This window comes from Equus asinus, chromosome 24, assembly GCF_041296235.1.
Source record: "Equus asinus isolate D_3611 breed Donkey chromosome 24, EquAss-T2T_v2, whole genome shotgun sequence".
NCBI classification, from domain to species: domain Eukaryota; kingdom Metazoa; phylum Chordata; class Mammalia; order Perissodactyla; family Equidae; genus Equus; species Equus asinus.
The window spans coordinates 51,177,857-51,196,106 of NC_091813.1; the positions used below are offsets into that span (position 1 = coordinate 51,177,857).

At 38.3% G+C, this 18,250-nt stretch overlaps 2 protein-coding genes and 1 pseudogene across 6 annotated transcripts in view; 2 read left to right on the forward strand and 1 right to left on the reverse strand.

Moving 5' to 3' along the window:
- ZUP1 (zinc finger containing ubiquitin peptidase 1) overlaps positions 1-11,827 on the reverse strand; it is a 28,333-nt gene extending 16,506 nt beyond the window's left edge. The window contains exons 1-3 of the mRNA XM_014866133.3: positions 11,540-11,827; positions 9,650-10,225; positions 957-1,067 (exon numbers count right to left, since the gene is read on the reverse strand). Of these exons, the coding sequence (XP_014721619.1) occupies positions 957-1,067; positions 9,650-10,211 (673 nt within the window). The 5' untranslated portion in view covers positions 10,212-10,225; positions 11,540-11,827. The remainder of the gene's footprint in view (positions 1-956; positions 1,068-9,649; positions 10,226-11,539) is intronic.
- LOC106847064 (eukaryotic peptide chain release factor subunit 1 pseudogene) lies at positions 1,650-2,450 on the forward strand (annotated as a pseudogene).
- Positions 11,828-14,457: 2,630 nt separating the features above from the next.
- KPNA5 (karyopherin subunit alpha 5) overlaps positions 14,458-18,250 on the forward strand; it is a 40,862-nt gene continuing 37,069 nt past the window's right edge. Inside the window, exons 1-3 of one of the 5 annotated variants that reach the window (XM_070496758.1) lie at positions 14,567-14,810; positions 16,937-16,963; positions 17,066-17,199. In XM_070496758.1, the coding sequence (XP_070352859.1) occupies positions 14,807-14,810; positions 16,937-16,963; positions 17,066-17,199 (165 nt within the window). In that variant the 5' untranslated portion in view covers positions 14,567-14,806. Of the gene's footprint in view, positions 14,811-16,400; positions 16,578-16,753; positions 16,964-17,065; positions 17,200-18,250 lie in introns of all 5 variants that reach the window. The other 4 variants (XM_044757290.2, XM_044757291.2, XM_070496757.1 and 1 more) reach the window with 4 other exon arrangements.

The window sequence follows — 18,250 nt, forward strand, 5'->3', positions numbered from 1 at the left end:
AGGCTTACAGAATAATTTATGTACCCACACGAAGCTTATCAAAAACAAAGTAAGAATTATCTGACATTCAGCTTCAGAGGGTTATTCTTCCACAGTAGTTAGTAGAGAACCACCAGAGTAGAGGACTACTCCATCTTTGCTCCAGGAATTCTCATCTTGGGATTAGGCTGAGTGATTGGGCAATGCTGTCCACAGAGATCAGTGACTGGTACTAGCATCACTAATACCAGACATTAAAGTCCCTTGCATTAACAGGTGATACCTATGTACCTTAAGAAACTGAAATCCAGTAGAACACAAGTGGTTTCTCTTAGGGTCTATTTTATATTTTGTTTCAGTGGGATTGTGAAACTCATACAGGATCCTTCCACTTCTAAGGCACCACAATGATTACTTAACCAATGCCACTATTAAAAAGATAGGGGACAGAGGAAAACTTTTGTACAGTCACTTATAAAACTAGTAAGTTGTAATATAAGACGCTGGGCAAGCAGCTGGAAATGCACTTGAAAATCTTTTAAGTCACATAGTTCACATTCTTTTTTAAAATTATATGTGCCATATGGCAGCTTCCTATTCATCAACAATTTTTGCTGACCAGATGCTAAATTCAGTTACTCCTTGCTGCTGAAAGAATAGCCTCGACTTATAAACCAAACAGATGTTTTAAATTGACCAATATTTCATTGTCTTCTAAATAACAGAGCTCTGGGACAAAACCCTGGATGTATACCCCTCGTTCAGCTGTAGGTCACGACAGTTCATCCTTTATTACTTTGCTGTGAAACAACTTCTAAAAACAAAGTTGAAGCTAGATTAGAATTCTTTAAAGGAACAGATTTATTTTTAACCAATATGCTCTGTTTTCTCTATGTCATTGATGTAAAAATTAGACATGTGTCCTAGGAAGTGGAAATTAAATCATAATATTCTTATTTTTAAACATATAAACGTACCTTGTCCGAAGTTACTTTCTTCCAAATGCAAGTCAACATGTTCTTGGAGAATGCGGTAATTTGTACAGATGAGCCCACACATAGGGCAGTCATACAGTGGTTGATCACAGTCTGTATTAGAGACATAATTCAATTGATTTTATCTTTAAAACTATTAGATTTCATACCAAGTCAAAGACTGCCTACTATCCACCAACCGTATTAAATAAATAAAAGCTCTTTTGTAGTTGGAGTTAAAGCTATTTTTCTACTTATAGGGTCAAGACGGAAGACTGAGCATAAACACAAACCTCTCTTACCACTACAATAAAAGAAAATATTAATAATAAATATTCAGATCTGTAGTCAAAACAAGAAAAGTAGAAAGGAAAACGAAAATGGTAAGTAGGGGCCAGTCTAGACATGGACTTTAGGAGCTAAACTCTCAGCACCCTCCAAACTAGGTACAGAATTCAAGCATTCAGCATTAAGCTGGGAATTGGGATCATACTGTGTAGTTGGGAGCAGATCAAAGAGCTGCATACATCAACCGGCACTGCAGGCAGATAGGTGTAGCTTGCCCAGGACAGAAGCAGCAGTACCTCTGCAAGCCCAAGACCTGGGTCATACTGGGCACAGCAGAGGGACCCAGACGTGCAGAGTGAAGTACTGAGCAAGTCATACATGTAAGGCCTGGTTTGGAAGTGAAAGAACCATGTTCAGAAAGTAGCTGAGACTTCTGTGCAGCTGTTTATTTCTGCAAAGTAAGTAAGACTGGTTTCATTTTAGCTGGATCAGCTGACTTTAAAACTGAACTAAGTCAATCTGATATGTTTGACCAGAGGTTGCAATCAAAAGTTTTAAACTTAGTTGACACATCCTGTGGTGGTGAAACTGAAAACTAAGCTATTGAGTTACCTACTGCTTCCTCTCTAAGATGAAATTCATTCAAAAGAAGAAATTAACTCAATGATACTTTGATGAAATCAGCTAGGACACAGACAAGTACTGTTTTGGAGCCGAAGATACACTAATGGCTTTGGAAATGGGATCTATAGAGATTCCAATAGTTGATGAAAATCTGAACATACTGAGATGTGTTCTTCATTGCCAAGGCACAGTAGAGGAAAAAATAATCTAACTGCAGAACAAGAGAAGGATAAATCTCATTTCACTGACAAGACAGGAACATGAGCTGATTCAGAAACACCCCTGCTGAAATGGTTTGCTAACAATTATAAAAAATTTGGAGCTATACTGGAAACTGCCATGGATAAGTCACAAGAAGGATCCCAGTTTGTGAAAGGATTTGGTGGAACTGGAGGTGTCTTTCAGTACTAAGTCGATTTCCAGGGAACGGAATACCAAGGGGGAGACAATAAATTTTTTGACCTTGATGACTAATAGGTAGTTGACATGGGTCCCTCAAAATGTGCCTTAACCTGGAGCACTCAACCCAAGGAGCAAACCTGTCGAGGAATCCCTGCCTTATAATTGTACCATTTCTAGAACTTAATCCATGAGCATCAGATACCGAAAAGAACACCAGACCCAACCCTATACTTTGGTTTGTCATGGTGTCAGCACAAAAGCCTACAACTAAGGTCCTAAATGCCACTTTGGACTAAGTTTAAAAAGAAATCCCGTTTTTACTTTTATTTGATGGTGAAATTGGTTGATCTTATATTTTATGAAAAAAACGATTTTTAACTTTCATACTTATAAGCAAAAATACTTTAAGTGCTGCAAACCTTCAAAAGTTAACAGAAGTGACATCATAAAAAAAATAGAAATGCTAGAGATAAAAAACACTAACAGAAGTTAGTGCTCATTAGCTTGTTGGATATGGCTGAAGAAAGAATCTCCCAGCTTAAGGGTATGACAAGAGATACTTCTCAAACTAAAGAATAAAGAGAAAAACACCGGGAAAAAAAAAAATGAACAAAATATCCAAAAACTGTGAGAGAACTACAAAAGGTATAACATACACATAATGGGAATACCATGAGAAGAAAAAGAGATAATGAAGTAATACCTGAAGCAACAATGACTGAGAATGTCCCAAAATTAATGTCAGACATCAAATCACAGCTCTAGGAAGCTCAGAAAACACCAGGGATAAATGTCAAAAAAAACTATACCTAGGCATATCATATTCGAACTTCAGAAAATCAAAGATAAAAATGCCTTGAAAGAAGCCAAAGGAAAAAAACACCTTACCTATAGAAGAACAAAGAATTACATCCGACTTCTCCTTAGAAACCAGGTAAGCAGTAAGAGGAGTGAAATAGTTAAAATGGCCAGAGGAAAAAGACCCCACCAAACCCTAGAATTCTGTACCCTTCAAAATTACCCCTCAAAAGTAAAGGAGAAATAAAGAATTTCTCAGACAAACAAAAATTAAGGGAATTTGTTGCCTCACAAGAGATGTTAAAAGAAGTTCTTTAGAGAGAAGGAAAATGATATAGGCCAGAAACATGGATATACATAAAGGAAGAGCAACAGAGAAGAAATGAGGGAAGGTAAATTAAAAACTTTTATTTATTCTTAACTGATGTAACAGATAAATTTATTCAAAATAAACATAGCAACAATGTATTCAATTATGTATGTGTGTATATATGGTTATGTTTCTGTGAAATGAATGACAGCAATGATACAAGGGAAGGGGGAGGAATTAGGAATATTTTGTTATGATAGGGTACTTGCAGAACCCATGCTGTAGTATAAAGTTATTTGAAAGGAGACTTGGATTAATTGTTACCATAGACTGCAAACTCTAGGTCAACCATTAAAAAAAGTAAGCATAGAAGTATAATTGATATGTTAAGAAAGGAGAGTGTTGAGCAAGTGGCATCTGTTACCTATTATCTGGAGTAGAAATACAAACACTGCATCCTGGTATCAGAATTGCCAAGGAAGACCTAATGCAGTCAAGCACTGGATGCAACAATGCTTTACTCATAATAAAGATAGAAAAACACATAGAGAAGAGACAGAACAAGATCAACTTCAGTACTAAACATTGGTCTGCCATGCCCAGTGGGTCCCTCCCAGAAGCCAACGCAGAGCAACTGGTCTCCACACATCCCTCTTGTGCCACAGAATGAAGGACTTCATCCCCTTCCCACAGGAGACAGACACATATAGCAGTAAGGTAGGGCAGGTGCACATCATTGTCTGAAACAGGGAAAGACATTTCCACACAAAGGGATGAGTCCAGCACAGGCTATGAGAACTCCTTCTATCTTGAAAAGGAAGTGTTCTAGGCCCAAGGCCTATTCTTATGTGGCCAAGTAGGGTCTAAAGACTGCATGCACAAACTGTCTTTCCCAACAGAAGAAAATGGAATCATATAAAATGCTCAATTAAAACCATAAAAGGCAGAAAAAGAGTGGTAGACAAAAAAAAGGAATATAGAACAAGGGCAACAAATAGAAAACAGTAACAACTATAGTAGCTATTAATCCAACTACAGGAATAATCACTTTAAATGTCAACAGTCTAAATGCACCAATTAAAAGACAGAGATTGTCAGAGTGGATCAAAAAACAAGACTGACCTATATGTTATCTAGAAGATACCTACTTTAAATATAAATACATACATAGATAAAAAGGAAAGGGATGGAGAAAGATACACCATGATGACACTAATCAAAAAAAAGAAGCAGGAATAGCTATATTAATTTCAGAGAGAGTAGATTTCAGAATAAGGAATGTTATCAGGGATAAATTGTGGCATTACATAATGATAAAGGCTTCAATACTCCAAGAAGACATATCAATCCTTAACGTGTAAGTGCTTAACAACAGAGTGTAAAAATATGTGATGTAAAAACTGACAGAATGGCAAAGAAACAGAAGAATCAGCTATTACACAGAAGATTTGTAACACTCCTCTATTAGAAGTGGAAAGATCCAGCAGGCAGATATAGTTAACCCCTCTACACAACTTCATCCAACAACAGAATACACATCCTGCTCAAGCTCACATAAAACACTCACCAAGATAGACCACATTCTGGGCCATAAAACACATTCTAGGCCATAAAGCCTTAAGAAATTTAAAGAATAGAAATCATACAATGTCTGCTCTCAGACCACAATGGAATTAAACTAGAAATCAATTAACAAAAAGATAGCTGGAAAATTACAAAACACTTGCAGATTAAACAACACACATCTAAATAACAATGCATCAAAGAAGAAATCTCAAGGGAAATTAAAAATATTTTGAACTAAATGAAAATTAAAATACAACTGAAAATTTGTGCAATGCAGCAAAAGCACTGCTTAGAAGGAAACTGATAACATTGAATGCATATATCGGAAAAGAAGCAAAATCCAAAATCAATCATCTAAGCTTCCACTTCAGGAAACTACAAAAAGAAGCAATTGAATCCAAGGTAAGCAGAATAAAAGAAATAATAAAAATCAGAGCAGATATCAATGAAATTAAAAAGAGAAAATCAATAGAGAATACCAATGAGAACAAAAGCTGTTTCTATAAAAAGATCAATAAAATCAATAAGCCTCCAGCCAAGCTATGAAAAAGAGAACACAAATTACTAATACCAGAAATAAAAGAGGGGCATCACTACATGTCCCATGAACATTAAAAGTATTATAAAGGAATATTTTCAACAACTATGCCCACACATTTAATAACCTAGATGAAATGGACTAATTTCTTGAAAGCCACAATCAGGCAAAACTCACAAGAAAGAGACAATCTGAATAAAGTTATATATTAGAGAAACTGAAGTAATAATTAATAACATTCCTGGGCACCAGGTCCAGATGGGTTAACTGGTGAATTCTACCAAATATTTAAGGAGGAAATCATACCAATTCCTACAGTCTCTTCCAGAAAATAGCAGCAACGAGATTTCTTAACTCATGCTATGAGGCCAGCATTATCTTAATACCAAAACCAGACAAAGATAATCAAGAAAAGAAAACTACAGATCAATCTCTATCATTAACAGAGATGCAAAATCCTCAATAAAATGTCAGCAAATTGAATCCAATAATGCATAAAAAGAATTATACACAATGATCAAGTGGGATTTATCCCAAGTATGCAAGACTAATCCAACATTCAAAAGTCACAAATGTAATTCATCACATCACCAGGCTAAAAAAGAAAAATCACATGGTCACATCAATGGATGCAGAAAAAGCACTTGACAAAACCCAACACATATTCATGATAAAAACTTTCAGCAAACTAGAAATGGTGGGGAACTTCCTCAACTTGATAAAGAATATCTGCAAAAACCTACAGCTAACATCATACTTAATGATGAGAAAACATGAGAAAAAAATACAAAATTCTAACGAAGGAAATCAAAGAACAACTAAATAAACACAGATTTCTTGTTCAGGATAGGAAGTGTCTATATTGTCAAGATGTTAGTTCTTTCCAACTTGATCTATAGACCCAAGGCAATGCCAACCAAAACCCCAGCAAGCTATTTTGTGGATATCAAGAAAGTGACTCTAAAGTTTATATGGAGAAGCAAAAGATCCACAATAGCCAACACAATATTAAAGAACAAAGTTGGAAGACTGACACTATCCAACTTCAAGACTTACTATAAAGCTATGGCATCAAGGCGGTGTGGTACTGGAAAACGAGGAGCTAAATGGATCGGTGGAACAGAATAGAGAGCCCAGAAATCGACTGATATAAATATAGTCAACTGACTTTCGACAAAGAAGTAAAGGTAGTACAATGGAGCAAAGACGGTCTTTCAACAAATGGTGCTGGAACATCTAGACATCAACATGAAAAGAAAATGAATCTAGAAACAGATCTTACATCCTCCACAAAAATTAACTTGAAAATGGATCACAGACCTAGATGGACAATTGCAAATTTATAAAGTTCCTAAAAGATAGCATAGGAGAAAACTTAGATGACCTTGGTATGGCAATGAGTTTTAAGATACAACACCAAAGGCATGATTAATGTATGAAATGATTGATAAAGTGAACTTCATTAAAATAAAAAATTTCTGCTCTGCAAAAGACAATGTCAACAGAATGAGAAGAGAAGCCACAAAATGGGAGAAAATATTTGCAAAAGACACATGTGACAAAGATTGATTATCCAACATCTACAAAGAACACTTAAAAATCAACAGTAAGAAACCAAAAACCAGACTAAAATATGGGCTATACACCTTCACAGACACCTCACCAAAGAAGATGTAAAGATGGTAAGTATATGAAAAGATGTTCATCCTAAGTTACTAGGGAATTGCAGATTAAAATGAAAGACCACTATACTCATATTAGAATGGCCAAAATCTGGAACATCAACTGCTGGCAAGGATGTGGAGCAACAGGAACTTTCATTCATTGCTGGTGTGAATGCAAAATGGTACAGCTAATTTGGATGAGTTTGGCAGTTTATTATAAAACTAAACACACCGCTACCATATGATCTGGTAATTTGGTATTTACTCAAATGAACTGAAAACTTCCGTCCACACAAAAACCTGCACACAGATGTTTATAGCAGTTCTACTCATAACTGCCAAAACTTGGAAGCAATCAAGTAGGTGAATGGATAAACTGTGGTACATCAAGACAGTGGAGTGTTACTCAGCACTAAAAAGAAATAAGCTAGCAAGCCATAAAAAGACATGGAGGAAACTTAAATGCATATTACTAAGTGAAAGAAACCAATCTGTAAAAGCTATATACTCTATAATTCCAACTATATGACATTCTGGAAAAGGCAAACTATGGGGACAGTAAAAAGATAGTGGTTGCCAGGGGTTGAGGAGAGGAAGGGATGAATAGCTGCAGCACAGAGGATTTTTAGTACAGTGAAACTATTCTGTATGATACTACAATGGTGGGTACATGTCATTATCCATTTGTCAAAACCTGTAGAATACACAACACCAAGAGTGAACCCTAATGTAAACTATGGACTTTGGGTGATAATGATGTGCCAATGTAGATTCACTGATAGTAACAAACGCATCCCTTGGTATAGGATGCCCATAGTGGAGGAGGTTGTATGTATATAGAGACAGGGGGTATTCTCTGTACTTTCTGCTTAATTTTGATGTGAACTTGAAACTGCTCTAAAAAATAACATTTATTAATTTAAAAAAAAAGAATTTAGACACTCTCCTTACACGTTTTACAAACATTAACTCAAATGAATCAGACTTGAATGTAAACTTTGAAACTATACAACTTTTAGAAGATAACATAGGAAAAGTGACCTTGAATTTGGCAATGAGTTTTTAGATACAACACCAAAAACACAATCCATGAAAGAAGAAATCAAATAATTTGCACTTAATTAAAAGTAAAAACTTCTGTGGCCCATTGGTTAAGTTCAGCCCGCCCCACTTTGGTGGTCCAGGCTCAGTTCCCCAGACATGGACCTACACCACTCAATGGTGGCCATGCTGTGGCAGCAGCCCACATACAAAATAGAGAAGACTGGCACAGATGTTAGCACAGGGCAAATCTTCTGCAAGCAAAAAAAAAAGAGGAAGATTGGCAACAGATGTTAGCTCAAGACCAATCTTCCTCAAGTAACACAACAACAACAACAAAGTAAAAACTTCTGATCTGCAAAGACACTGTTAAGAGAAGGAAAAGACAAGCCCCAGACAGGGAGAAAACACTTGCAAAACACATATTTAATAAAGTACTTGTACCCAAAATATACAAATTACCTTAAAACTCAACAGTAAGAACAAGACACATGATTCTAAATGTGTATGCACCAACAACAGAGCCTCAAAATACACAAAACAAAACACGACAGAGCTGAAGGAAAAAACAGACAAATATACAGTTACAATTGGGGACTTCAACAATCTCCTTTCAAAAACTGGTAGAACTTCTAGACAGGAAATCAGCAAGGACACAGAAGATCTGAACACACTCAAACGCAATCTAATTGGGAAATATAGAACACTCCACCTAATGATAAGAGAATACACTTTTTTTCCAAGTGTCTATGAACATATACCAAGATAGACCATACATCTTTTCTTAGGCCATAAAACTAACTTTAACGAACTTAAGAGAAATCAGGGGCCAGCTCCGTGACTGAGTATTTAAGTTCTCGCGCTCTGCTTCAGCAGCCTGGGGTTCAACGGTTTGAATCCTGGGTGCAGACCTACCCACTGCTCATCAAGCCATGCTATGGCAGCATCCCACATAGAAGAGTTGGAATGACTTACAACTAGGATATACAACTACATACCGGGGCTTTAGGGAGGAAAAAAAAGAGAAAGATTGGCAACAGATGTTAGCTCAGGGCCAATCTTCCTCACACATACACAAAAAATACTCCAAAAAAAAAAAAAAGAACAGAAATCAGAGTGTGACTTCAATAACACAGAACTCATTAACAAAATCAGAGTACAAGACAATCCAGGTGCCACTGGGCTGGTGGTAAACAAAAGAACATGCCACTGAAACTGGACTCTGAGTGTATTTCTCTGCAGAAAGGTTCTAAACTTACTCTGAATGTAGCTGAAACGTTTATTATCTGCATCAAAATTCTTTTCCATTATTGCATTTTCATATTATAATAATGGCAAATGAACAACATTATAGATATAAACTGAACTTAAAAACACACTTTAGTAACCTGATTTACAAACCAACTTTGAGAAGAACACATACTAAACTGAGACTACTGTTACTTATACAAAATGAACACTTTACCTTCTAACGGAGTGTCTAAAAGATTGGCATGCTTTGTTTTCACGTGAGCTTCCATATCTTGACTACAATCTTCTATTTTTCCACAGAATGGACATTCGGGAGGACTATACATTGTTTCATAAATTGATCCTTTTATTTTGGATAGGTCACACTGTTCTTCCTTACTTTTCAGGAATTTTCTAGATTCAGTTAAGTTCTCTGAATAAAAATCTTTATGTTTTAAAGTACCATCCTTTGGCAGGCTTTGAGCTGAAATTTTCGGATGATTAGATGCACAAGCTGAAAGAATACCTGAATTAACTTCCGTTCTACACTGTAGGGTGTTGTCCTTCCTGTTATCTGAAGTTCCATACTGTATTGCATTGATCCTCTCAAAGTTTCTTTCTAGTTCATTTTGCTCACAATGAGCAGTTTCAATATGAAAACACATTTCATCATAATTCACACCTGACAACTTGCAAAATGGACATATAACTTCATTTTCCATGTGAACAATTAGGAGGTGAGTCTTCATGTCTGGTTCTGAGGTTACTGTTTCACCACAAATATCACAAGAAAGCATGGTACATCAGGTAGCTAGAAAAAAACACAGTATTTTATTTTAAGTTGGAAAGTAAGAGTTGAATAAAAAAACGCATTTTATAAAATGATTTAGAACAATTATACTTATTATTTAAAACTGGATTATTTAGATGAAAATATTTTCAATGCACTTACTGTTCCTCAATTATACAAATCTATTTAGAAATCTCAACCATTCACTACCATATTTCAAGTTTATAGTTTCAACAAAACAAAGGCAATAATAATGCAAAATAAAATAACTAATTTTTAAAATATTTCAAAAAGTGTGTCTGGTTTGAAGTAGAGATAAAATAACATTTACAAAATTGCCCAAGTAAGGTAAGTCAGGTAAGAGAAAACAAAGAAAACTTTATCAACTGATGTATCTAAGTACAGAACTTTCAAGTTGGTAAGAATGGGGAGGGTAAATAAACACATCTTAATAATAGCAGTTACCAGTTAAAGAGCTTTACATATACCAAACTAACTTAAGTACCATTACTATCATTCTATATAGCAGAAGCCCTGGCTCCGATATGTCACCACAGCCAGAAAACGGTTAGCCAAAATGCTAACCCAGTCAGGCTCCAGAGGCCGTACTCTCAACCCAAAGAATAAAAGCAGAGTGAGCATAGTAAAAAATAGCACCAATTCCAGAGTCAGGAGAACCGGGTTATAATCTCAGGTTTCATAATTTTAGGTAAGACAGCGCACCTCTTCGAGGTTGGGTCTATTAAATGAGATGTACTAAATCAGCAGTCATTTTGGGTTTTATGGACCTATAAAATACTGGCTACCGACAAAAAGGTGATTTTGCTAAGAAACAATTTTTAAAAAGCAATCACCACGGCAATCTTCCTAATTCCTGCTACAGACCATCCCTCGGCTAAGGACTAGCTAAAAACAAACAGGAAAAGAAAAATAAGAGAACTATTCCCATCATTTAAATAAATTTAGCTTTATAAGAACTCCCCACGTTGTCCTTATTTTTCTCTTTCCCTTGAGACAAGTGAAAATAGTCTCTGATTTTAAAAGGAAGTTCTCCCAGACCCTCAGCGGACAGAACGTCACACCCAGAGAGTTTCGTCTGTTCCCGGGGCCAGGACACGGCTAGACAGAGAAGGATATACTTGAACTTCCGAACACTTTGATCAGAACAAGTGGGTGAGAGATGTAAGGATGCGGCGATAGGGCCGGAATGCCGCAAGGCCGAGGTTGCCCGAAGCTCCGCGCCAACGTCCCGAGCCACGACCTGAAAGCAGGCCAGACACTAACTGGGGAAAGCCGTGGGCCTGAGAAATGAGGACTGGGGCTGTCAGTTCTTACTGGCCCGGAGGTCCGGCCGCGGCCACACTGCCCTCCGCTTGGCTTCCTCTGCGGGTCCCGCCGCTGCCGCCGTCTGGCTCGCCGGCAGAGGAGCACGTGCGCAGCGTCGATTACCTTTCCCGGCCTGAAACACTGTCATAGGCCCTCTCTATACCCAGAGATTCAGGAAAAGAACCAGCGACCCTAAAAAAACCCTCAGCTTCCGGTTATTACATTCAAAAAAGCTCTTCCTCTCTCCAGAGGAAGCGAAGGACTCCCAGCATGCCTCGCTCCACCCCGGTCTGGGTTGTAGTGCATTCTGGGACTCGTAGTCATTTTTGCAGCCTCCCATCAGGGTTCTGACTCCTGATTTACTAGGAGAGACGCTAGGCTCTGTGGTCTTTCTGAATGAATTCCTAGGGCTAGTCCTAGGGCATTACACGAGTCCACATTACCGTTTGTCTAGGGCCTGACCCAGTAGCATTCTATCCTATTATCACTAAAGGGCTTATAATGCCCCTTGGTGTCAAACTCCAAACTATGCTCTGCAGATGGAGGATAACCAAGCCAGGTTCTTGCCTCAAAGTTACAAGATCACACGTACCTTATAAGGTTCAGCCCTTATTTCATTCAATGAATATCTAATGAGTGTCTATTAGAAAGGCATTCTGCTGGGAACTGGGGTTGCAGCAGTAATCAAAATACGTGGGCCGTTTGAAACTTACATTCTAGTGAGGCAGAGAAAAAATAAACAAGTAAATAAATTGATCATGATAAGTGCTATGAAGGACATAAAACTGAGTTATTTATAGAGAGGACTAATGTAGTTAGAAAAGGTCTCTCTGAGGAGGTGAGTGTACTAATGAACAAACCTTGCACCAAATGGAGGAAGAACGTTCCAAGAAGAGAAAATAAGAACAAAGGCTCTAAGGCTGGAGTAAAAAGAACATTTGCGACCTGAGTATAATGTTCTAAAAGAAAGAGTGGTTAATATGCAGTCAGAGTTGTAGATAGGGGCCAAATCATGTAGGGCTTTGTAGAAAGCTACTGGAGTATTTAACTAGGAGAGTGGCATCATCTAATGATGTACAGTATATTTTTAAAAATCATCCTGGGACCAGCACTGGTTGCCTAGTGGTTAAGTTTGGAGCACTCTGCTCCAGCAGCCTGGGTTTGGTTCCCAGGAGCGGACCTATACTGCTCATCAGTGGCCATGCTGTGGCAGCAGCTTACATACAAAAAAAAAAAAGGAAGATTGGCAACAGATGTTAGCTCAGGGCGAATCTTCCTCAGCAAAAAATAAAAAAGGAAAATCACTCTGGGGGCTGAGTGGTTAAACAGGGCAGATTGAACATGCATTTATATTCCTCGCCTTTCAAAATCTACTAAAATGATGAACAAATATAATAATAAACATTAATGAGACTAACAGATTTTGAAAACTAGAAAAAGGATGGATGAGAAGTAACTAACTTAGCTAACAACAGTAGTCAACAAAAAACAAGTTAATTCATGCACGAAAACTCTGGAAATGTTCAGAAATTAAAGACTAGATACTTCTGAAAAAGATATTAAATTTGGGCTTGAAATGAGGAACATTTTGCTGAAAGTGTGAATAAGAAGCAGTTAGAACTATACCCACGTATTTCCTCCATCACAAGGTTGCTAAGTGACTCATTTTTCCCTCCTAGATGGAAGGCTACAGGTTTAGTGTATGAAGAAAATGAACTGGAGAGGCTGTCAAGTCAGAAATGCACAACTAAGTGTGGGGGTCAAGGTGTTGCACTGAAAATGGGCAACAGTGAGAACTAAATTGGGAATTATGAGGCCCCTAGCCATTTTCCCCCAACGCATTCTGATATCTGAGTGTGCTTGGAAGGCAGGATACTGGAAAATTCTTCTCTAGGGAAAACCATTGGTTCAAGAGAAAAGACCTACAAATAATGACTTTTAGAAAGTCCTCCAGTGAAAAAGCCAAGATCCCATGTTTTCAGCCCGTAGGGAGGTCAACGACTGATGGCGAGTAAACAAACCCCACTGATCCACAGGCTTACAATAGGTTTCTGTAGTGTCTCAGTCTTAAATACGAATGCATACTCAGTGATCACCAGGCATTTGAGTACAGCCTGTGGCAGGAAAGGTGAAAACCAAAATGATCAAAAAGAAAAAAAAAAAAAGAACTCTGAAGAAATAGACAATGAATGAAAGAGGAAGAAAAACTTCAAGGAAACTACAATCAATATCCTCAGAGAGAGAAGAAAAGATATTTAATCCTGAATTAAAAATAGGAAATAGCTCTTGAGATTAAAAAATACAACAGCAAGATTAAAATACATTTTATATATACCAGTTGATTTACATATATATATATATATATCTCAATAGAGAGCTGAAAGATAACTCAAGAAATTTCTCAGAAAAGAGAACAAAAAGAACAAGAGATGGAAAATAGGAGCTTCTTCGGGACAGGAGTCACGTGTCAACCTTGTATTTTCTGTGCCTCGCATTGCATCTGGAAAACGGTCTGTTTTCAATACTGTTTGTTGAACTCCAGGGTGAATTACAAGGTTATACGTGTGTTGTAATTTACAGCACTTTATCTGGAGTTATTCATTCCATGTATCAGTGACTACTTTTTTGTCCGAAATCCACAGATTTCATATAGAATCCAATATTATAAATAAATGGCAAAGTGAAAAGCTTGAAACAAAGGAGCAGAGCATATGGGAAAAAGTTAATGAAGATGAAAAGGGAAAGAGCCTCGGTAAAATTCGACGAGGTTGGGATTTTTATCCGTTGTGTACAATGTTGTAGCTCCAATACCTAAAACAGTGCCTGGCACAGATTAGGCCCTCAATCAATACTAGGTTGTAGAATGAATGAATGAACGAACGAACGAACGATGAGTGAATGAGAACTCCACGGAGGACTAAGACGGTAGGACACGCTCCTGCCACAGCGCCTGCGCCGGGTTAAAATACCGGAGTCGGTGCAGGCGCCGGCTCCTCCTTCGGTGGGTGGGGCTAGGGCGCGGGCTTCTCTCCGCCCCTCCGCCGATCTGTGCAGCTGCCGCTGCCGCCGCCGCGGTCGCCGCAGTTGCCGCGTGCAAGGGCTTCTGGGAGAGGAACCTCGGGGTCTCGGGGAAGGGGCGCAGGTGGCCGCCATCTTGAATTGCGAACCTGGTCGCTGCTCTCCACGCTAGGGGCGGGAGTGGCGACGCCCCTGTTACCTGCAGCAGACGCCGCAGTCGGGGGCTGGGAAGTCGGGGCCCGGGTTAGTGCCACATTAATGGGTAAGTGGGAGTGACACACCCCAGGTTGGGTGGGCCTCGGGTTTGGTCCCTGGGGGAGCTACTGGCTCCTGGGGCCACTGTTTTTATTCACCCCCTTCCTTGCAAAGGGTTCAGGAGCAGGCCGTGGCCGTGGTTTTCTTAGGTTCGCCTCAGGGCGACGGCGGTGATGGGGGCGTGGCAGCCGGACCTTTCCCTTGCGGACGCGAAGGCGCGGGGAGTCCAGATGCTCGGACAGGCAGGCTGGTCCTCGGAAGGAGTTTTAGGCAGCCGGTCTCATCCTCCAGCCGCCCTGCTTCACCGTTTCTCCTTCTCTCGGTACATGGTCTTGCCAAACGCTGCCGCTCGCTCCTGGGAGTCAGCGTCTGTCCGCGGCCGGCCGCTTATTAGAAGTTGCACGGTGGCCAGAATTAGGCAGGTTCGGCCCCGGGGCCTGCCCTCCGCCGGGAGGCAGGTGCCTCGGAGAGCTCAGTCCCGACGCCGGCAAGCGGGGTGAGACTTAGTCCGTCACCTCCCTTCCAAGATGAATAGTTAATAGTGTTTCCTCGATAATGCATAAGAGATTAAAGCATTTGAAAGCTGTGAAACGGGATGATGATACTTCAGAAGAATACAGACATTGGCATTTACTCTTTGGCTTTTTGAACACATTAAAAAAAAAGCTTCTGACTTGATGCCTCTTAATTACAACACTCAATGATTCGTATTTTGTAGGAAAGTGATTTTCTTTCTTGGTAAACAAGAAACAGCTCTGTCCTTTAGATCTGTAAGTCCTGCTTGTTTGGTTGCAAGGGTTCTAGTCGGCTTTATTTCCCCTTTTGTATGGTCTTGTAATTTTACTAATAGGCACCCAAAGCCGTAGAAAGGGAGGTTTTAGGGGCACAAGAAATTCCATTAATAGATATTAGGAAAAGTTCAGATTCCAGTTATGTGCCTAACCTCAACTCAGTTTTTCAAAGAGTTGGGTGAAAAATAAGCTTATGAAAAAAGTTTCCTCTCTTCTACAACTTTAAAGTGTCTGAATAGCATTTCCTATATTTAAAATAACCTGTATGAGACAGCAGCCTTTGAAGTACAGTCTTTAACGTTATTTTCCAGAGAATGAAACAATCTCATTGGGTGAGGCACCTTAGAGATCTTTTTCGTTGGACTCAACACATCCCCTTTAAAGCAACTGCGGTGAGGATGCAGGTGTTAAATAACAGGCAAGAAGTTAGTACCATAGAAGATAAGGAACACATGTTAATTGCGTTTTGGGGGCTAGATTTATTTGGTTAATGTATTTATGTTGAAAGGTTTTAATGCAGTCACCTAGATTAATGGTCTTAGAAGTAGTCTAGTGTGTATGTTGGTTGGGGGCACAGGTGGAATTTTCAAAGAAGTTTGCCAATTTCTTGTGAAATGTGAACCATGTCCTTGCCATATTACCCATCAGTTCTACTCCTAGATATTTCCAAGAGAAGTGAAAACTTACATGTACACGCAAACCTGTACATGAATGTTTATAGCAGACTTATTCCTGCCTAAAACTAGAAACAACGTAAATGCCTTTCAACTAATGAATGGGTAAACTGTGGTATATCCATACAATAGACTACTACTCAACAATAAGGAAGAAACTATTGATGAATGCCACAACATGGATGACTCACAGATACATTATACTAAATGGAAGAAGCCAGCTGAAGACTACATGCTGTATTATTCCATTCTTTGAAATTCAGGAAAAGGCAGAACTATAGAGATGGAAAACAAATCTTTGGTTGCCAGGTATTAAGGGTGGGAGAGGGCTAATGGGAGCAGCATGAGGAAGTCTTGGGGTTGATGGAACTGTTCTGTGTCTTGATTGTGATGGTTATATGCCTGTATACCAAAAGAGTGATTTTTACTGTGTGTAAATTAAAAAATAAAACAATTTAATTCATTATTCTTGTCTCATAAACAAGCAGGCAAGCAAACAAAACCACCACTCTGATCCTCCATCTGTATTCCTTGCCTTGGGTTATTTGGCATCATACTGAAATAATAGCTGAAGATGAAAAACCATGGAGTCATCCTCAACTCCATTTTCTTCTTTTGTTCCAATTTTATATGGGAGTGAGAGGATATTCTTTGTGCATAATTTCCAGCGTGGATTTTGTTGGTCTATTTAATTGGTGAGCCTGAATCTAGTTCCCTGAATTTAGTTACCCTAGAGTAAATGTTTCGTGTAGTCTTAGGAGTTACCAGTATCTGTTTTCTTCTCTCCTAACCTTAAGATGCCATGGCTAGTCCAGGGAAAGATAACTACAGAATGAAAAGTTATAAGAATAAAGCTCTAAATCCTCAAGAGATGCGTAGACGAAGAGAAGAAGAAGGAATACAGCTTCGAAAACAGAAGCGGGAAGAACAGGTAGGTGTTTTTAAATATTCTGTTTAACACAAAGCATTCTGTACAGATATTAAAAGTTTTCTTATTGTTAATTTTTGAATAATTCTAAATGAAAAAGTGTTTTAGGAAATTGAATATACATAAATCTATTCTTTTAGTTTATTAGTCTCCAGGAATAACAGCAAATTCATGAATCAGAATCCTATGCTATTTTTTTTAATCACTGACAGGAATGGCTTTGCTGTTTCATTAGTAAACGTTTTATGTTATTTATATTTCTACCCCACTGCTAAGAAATTTTTACTCTTGAGCCTATTTAGATAACTTCCATTTGTCCTTGTAAAATTTGCCCCCTAAAAAATGTTGCTTATATTCATTTGTTGCTTTCTGTTTTGTAGCTCTTGCTCCTATTTAGTTATAGGCATCTTCCTGTGCTCCTTACACTGTTCCTCCTATAGTGTTGTCATCTAGATCTCAGCCTTCTCTGTGTGAACTTTGCATATGTGACGTAAGGAATAGAAGAATCATTTAAAAGATTGCATCTCAACATTTTTCATTCCAGAATATACTTAAATTTAGAAGTATTTATAAATAGGAGGGTGTGGTCCTCACACAAATTAAATCTAATATGTGAAAAGGACTAGCAATTAAGAAAGCAGAGAAAGACCTGTTTTAGAAATATGATTGTGATTTGTCGTCTCCCTATCTGTAGTATCTAGCACAGTCCTTGCTATATTATAGTAGGTACTCAGAAAAAAAAAATGTTGAATGAATGATTAGAAAGAGAACTGTGTACAGATTGAAGAACAGTTATTTATCTATCGAAAAGAACATGATGCCAGACTTTTTTCCTCAATTTTGATTTAGAAGATGTACCTCTGAATCTCCGTCAGTGACCGTACCATGTCCCTCCTCCTCCTTTTTGGTTTTTTCAAACAAAACATTTATTTGTTCATGAATTTAACTTCTATTTCTTAAGCATCTATTAGGTGCTCAGAACTGTACTAGGCACTAAAATTATGGCAAAAACAATAAAAATTATCAGTGGAGGGGCTGGCCCAGTGGCTGAGTG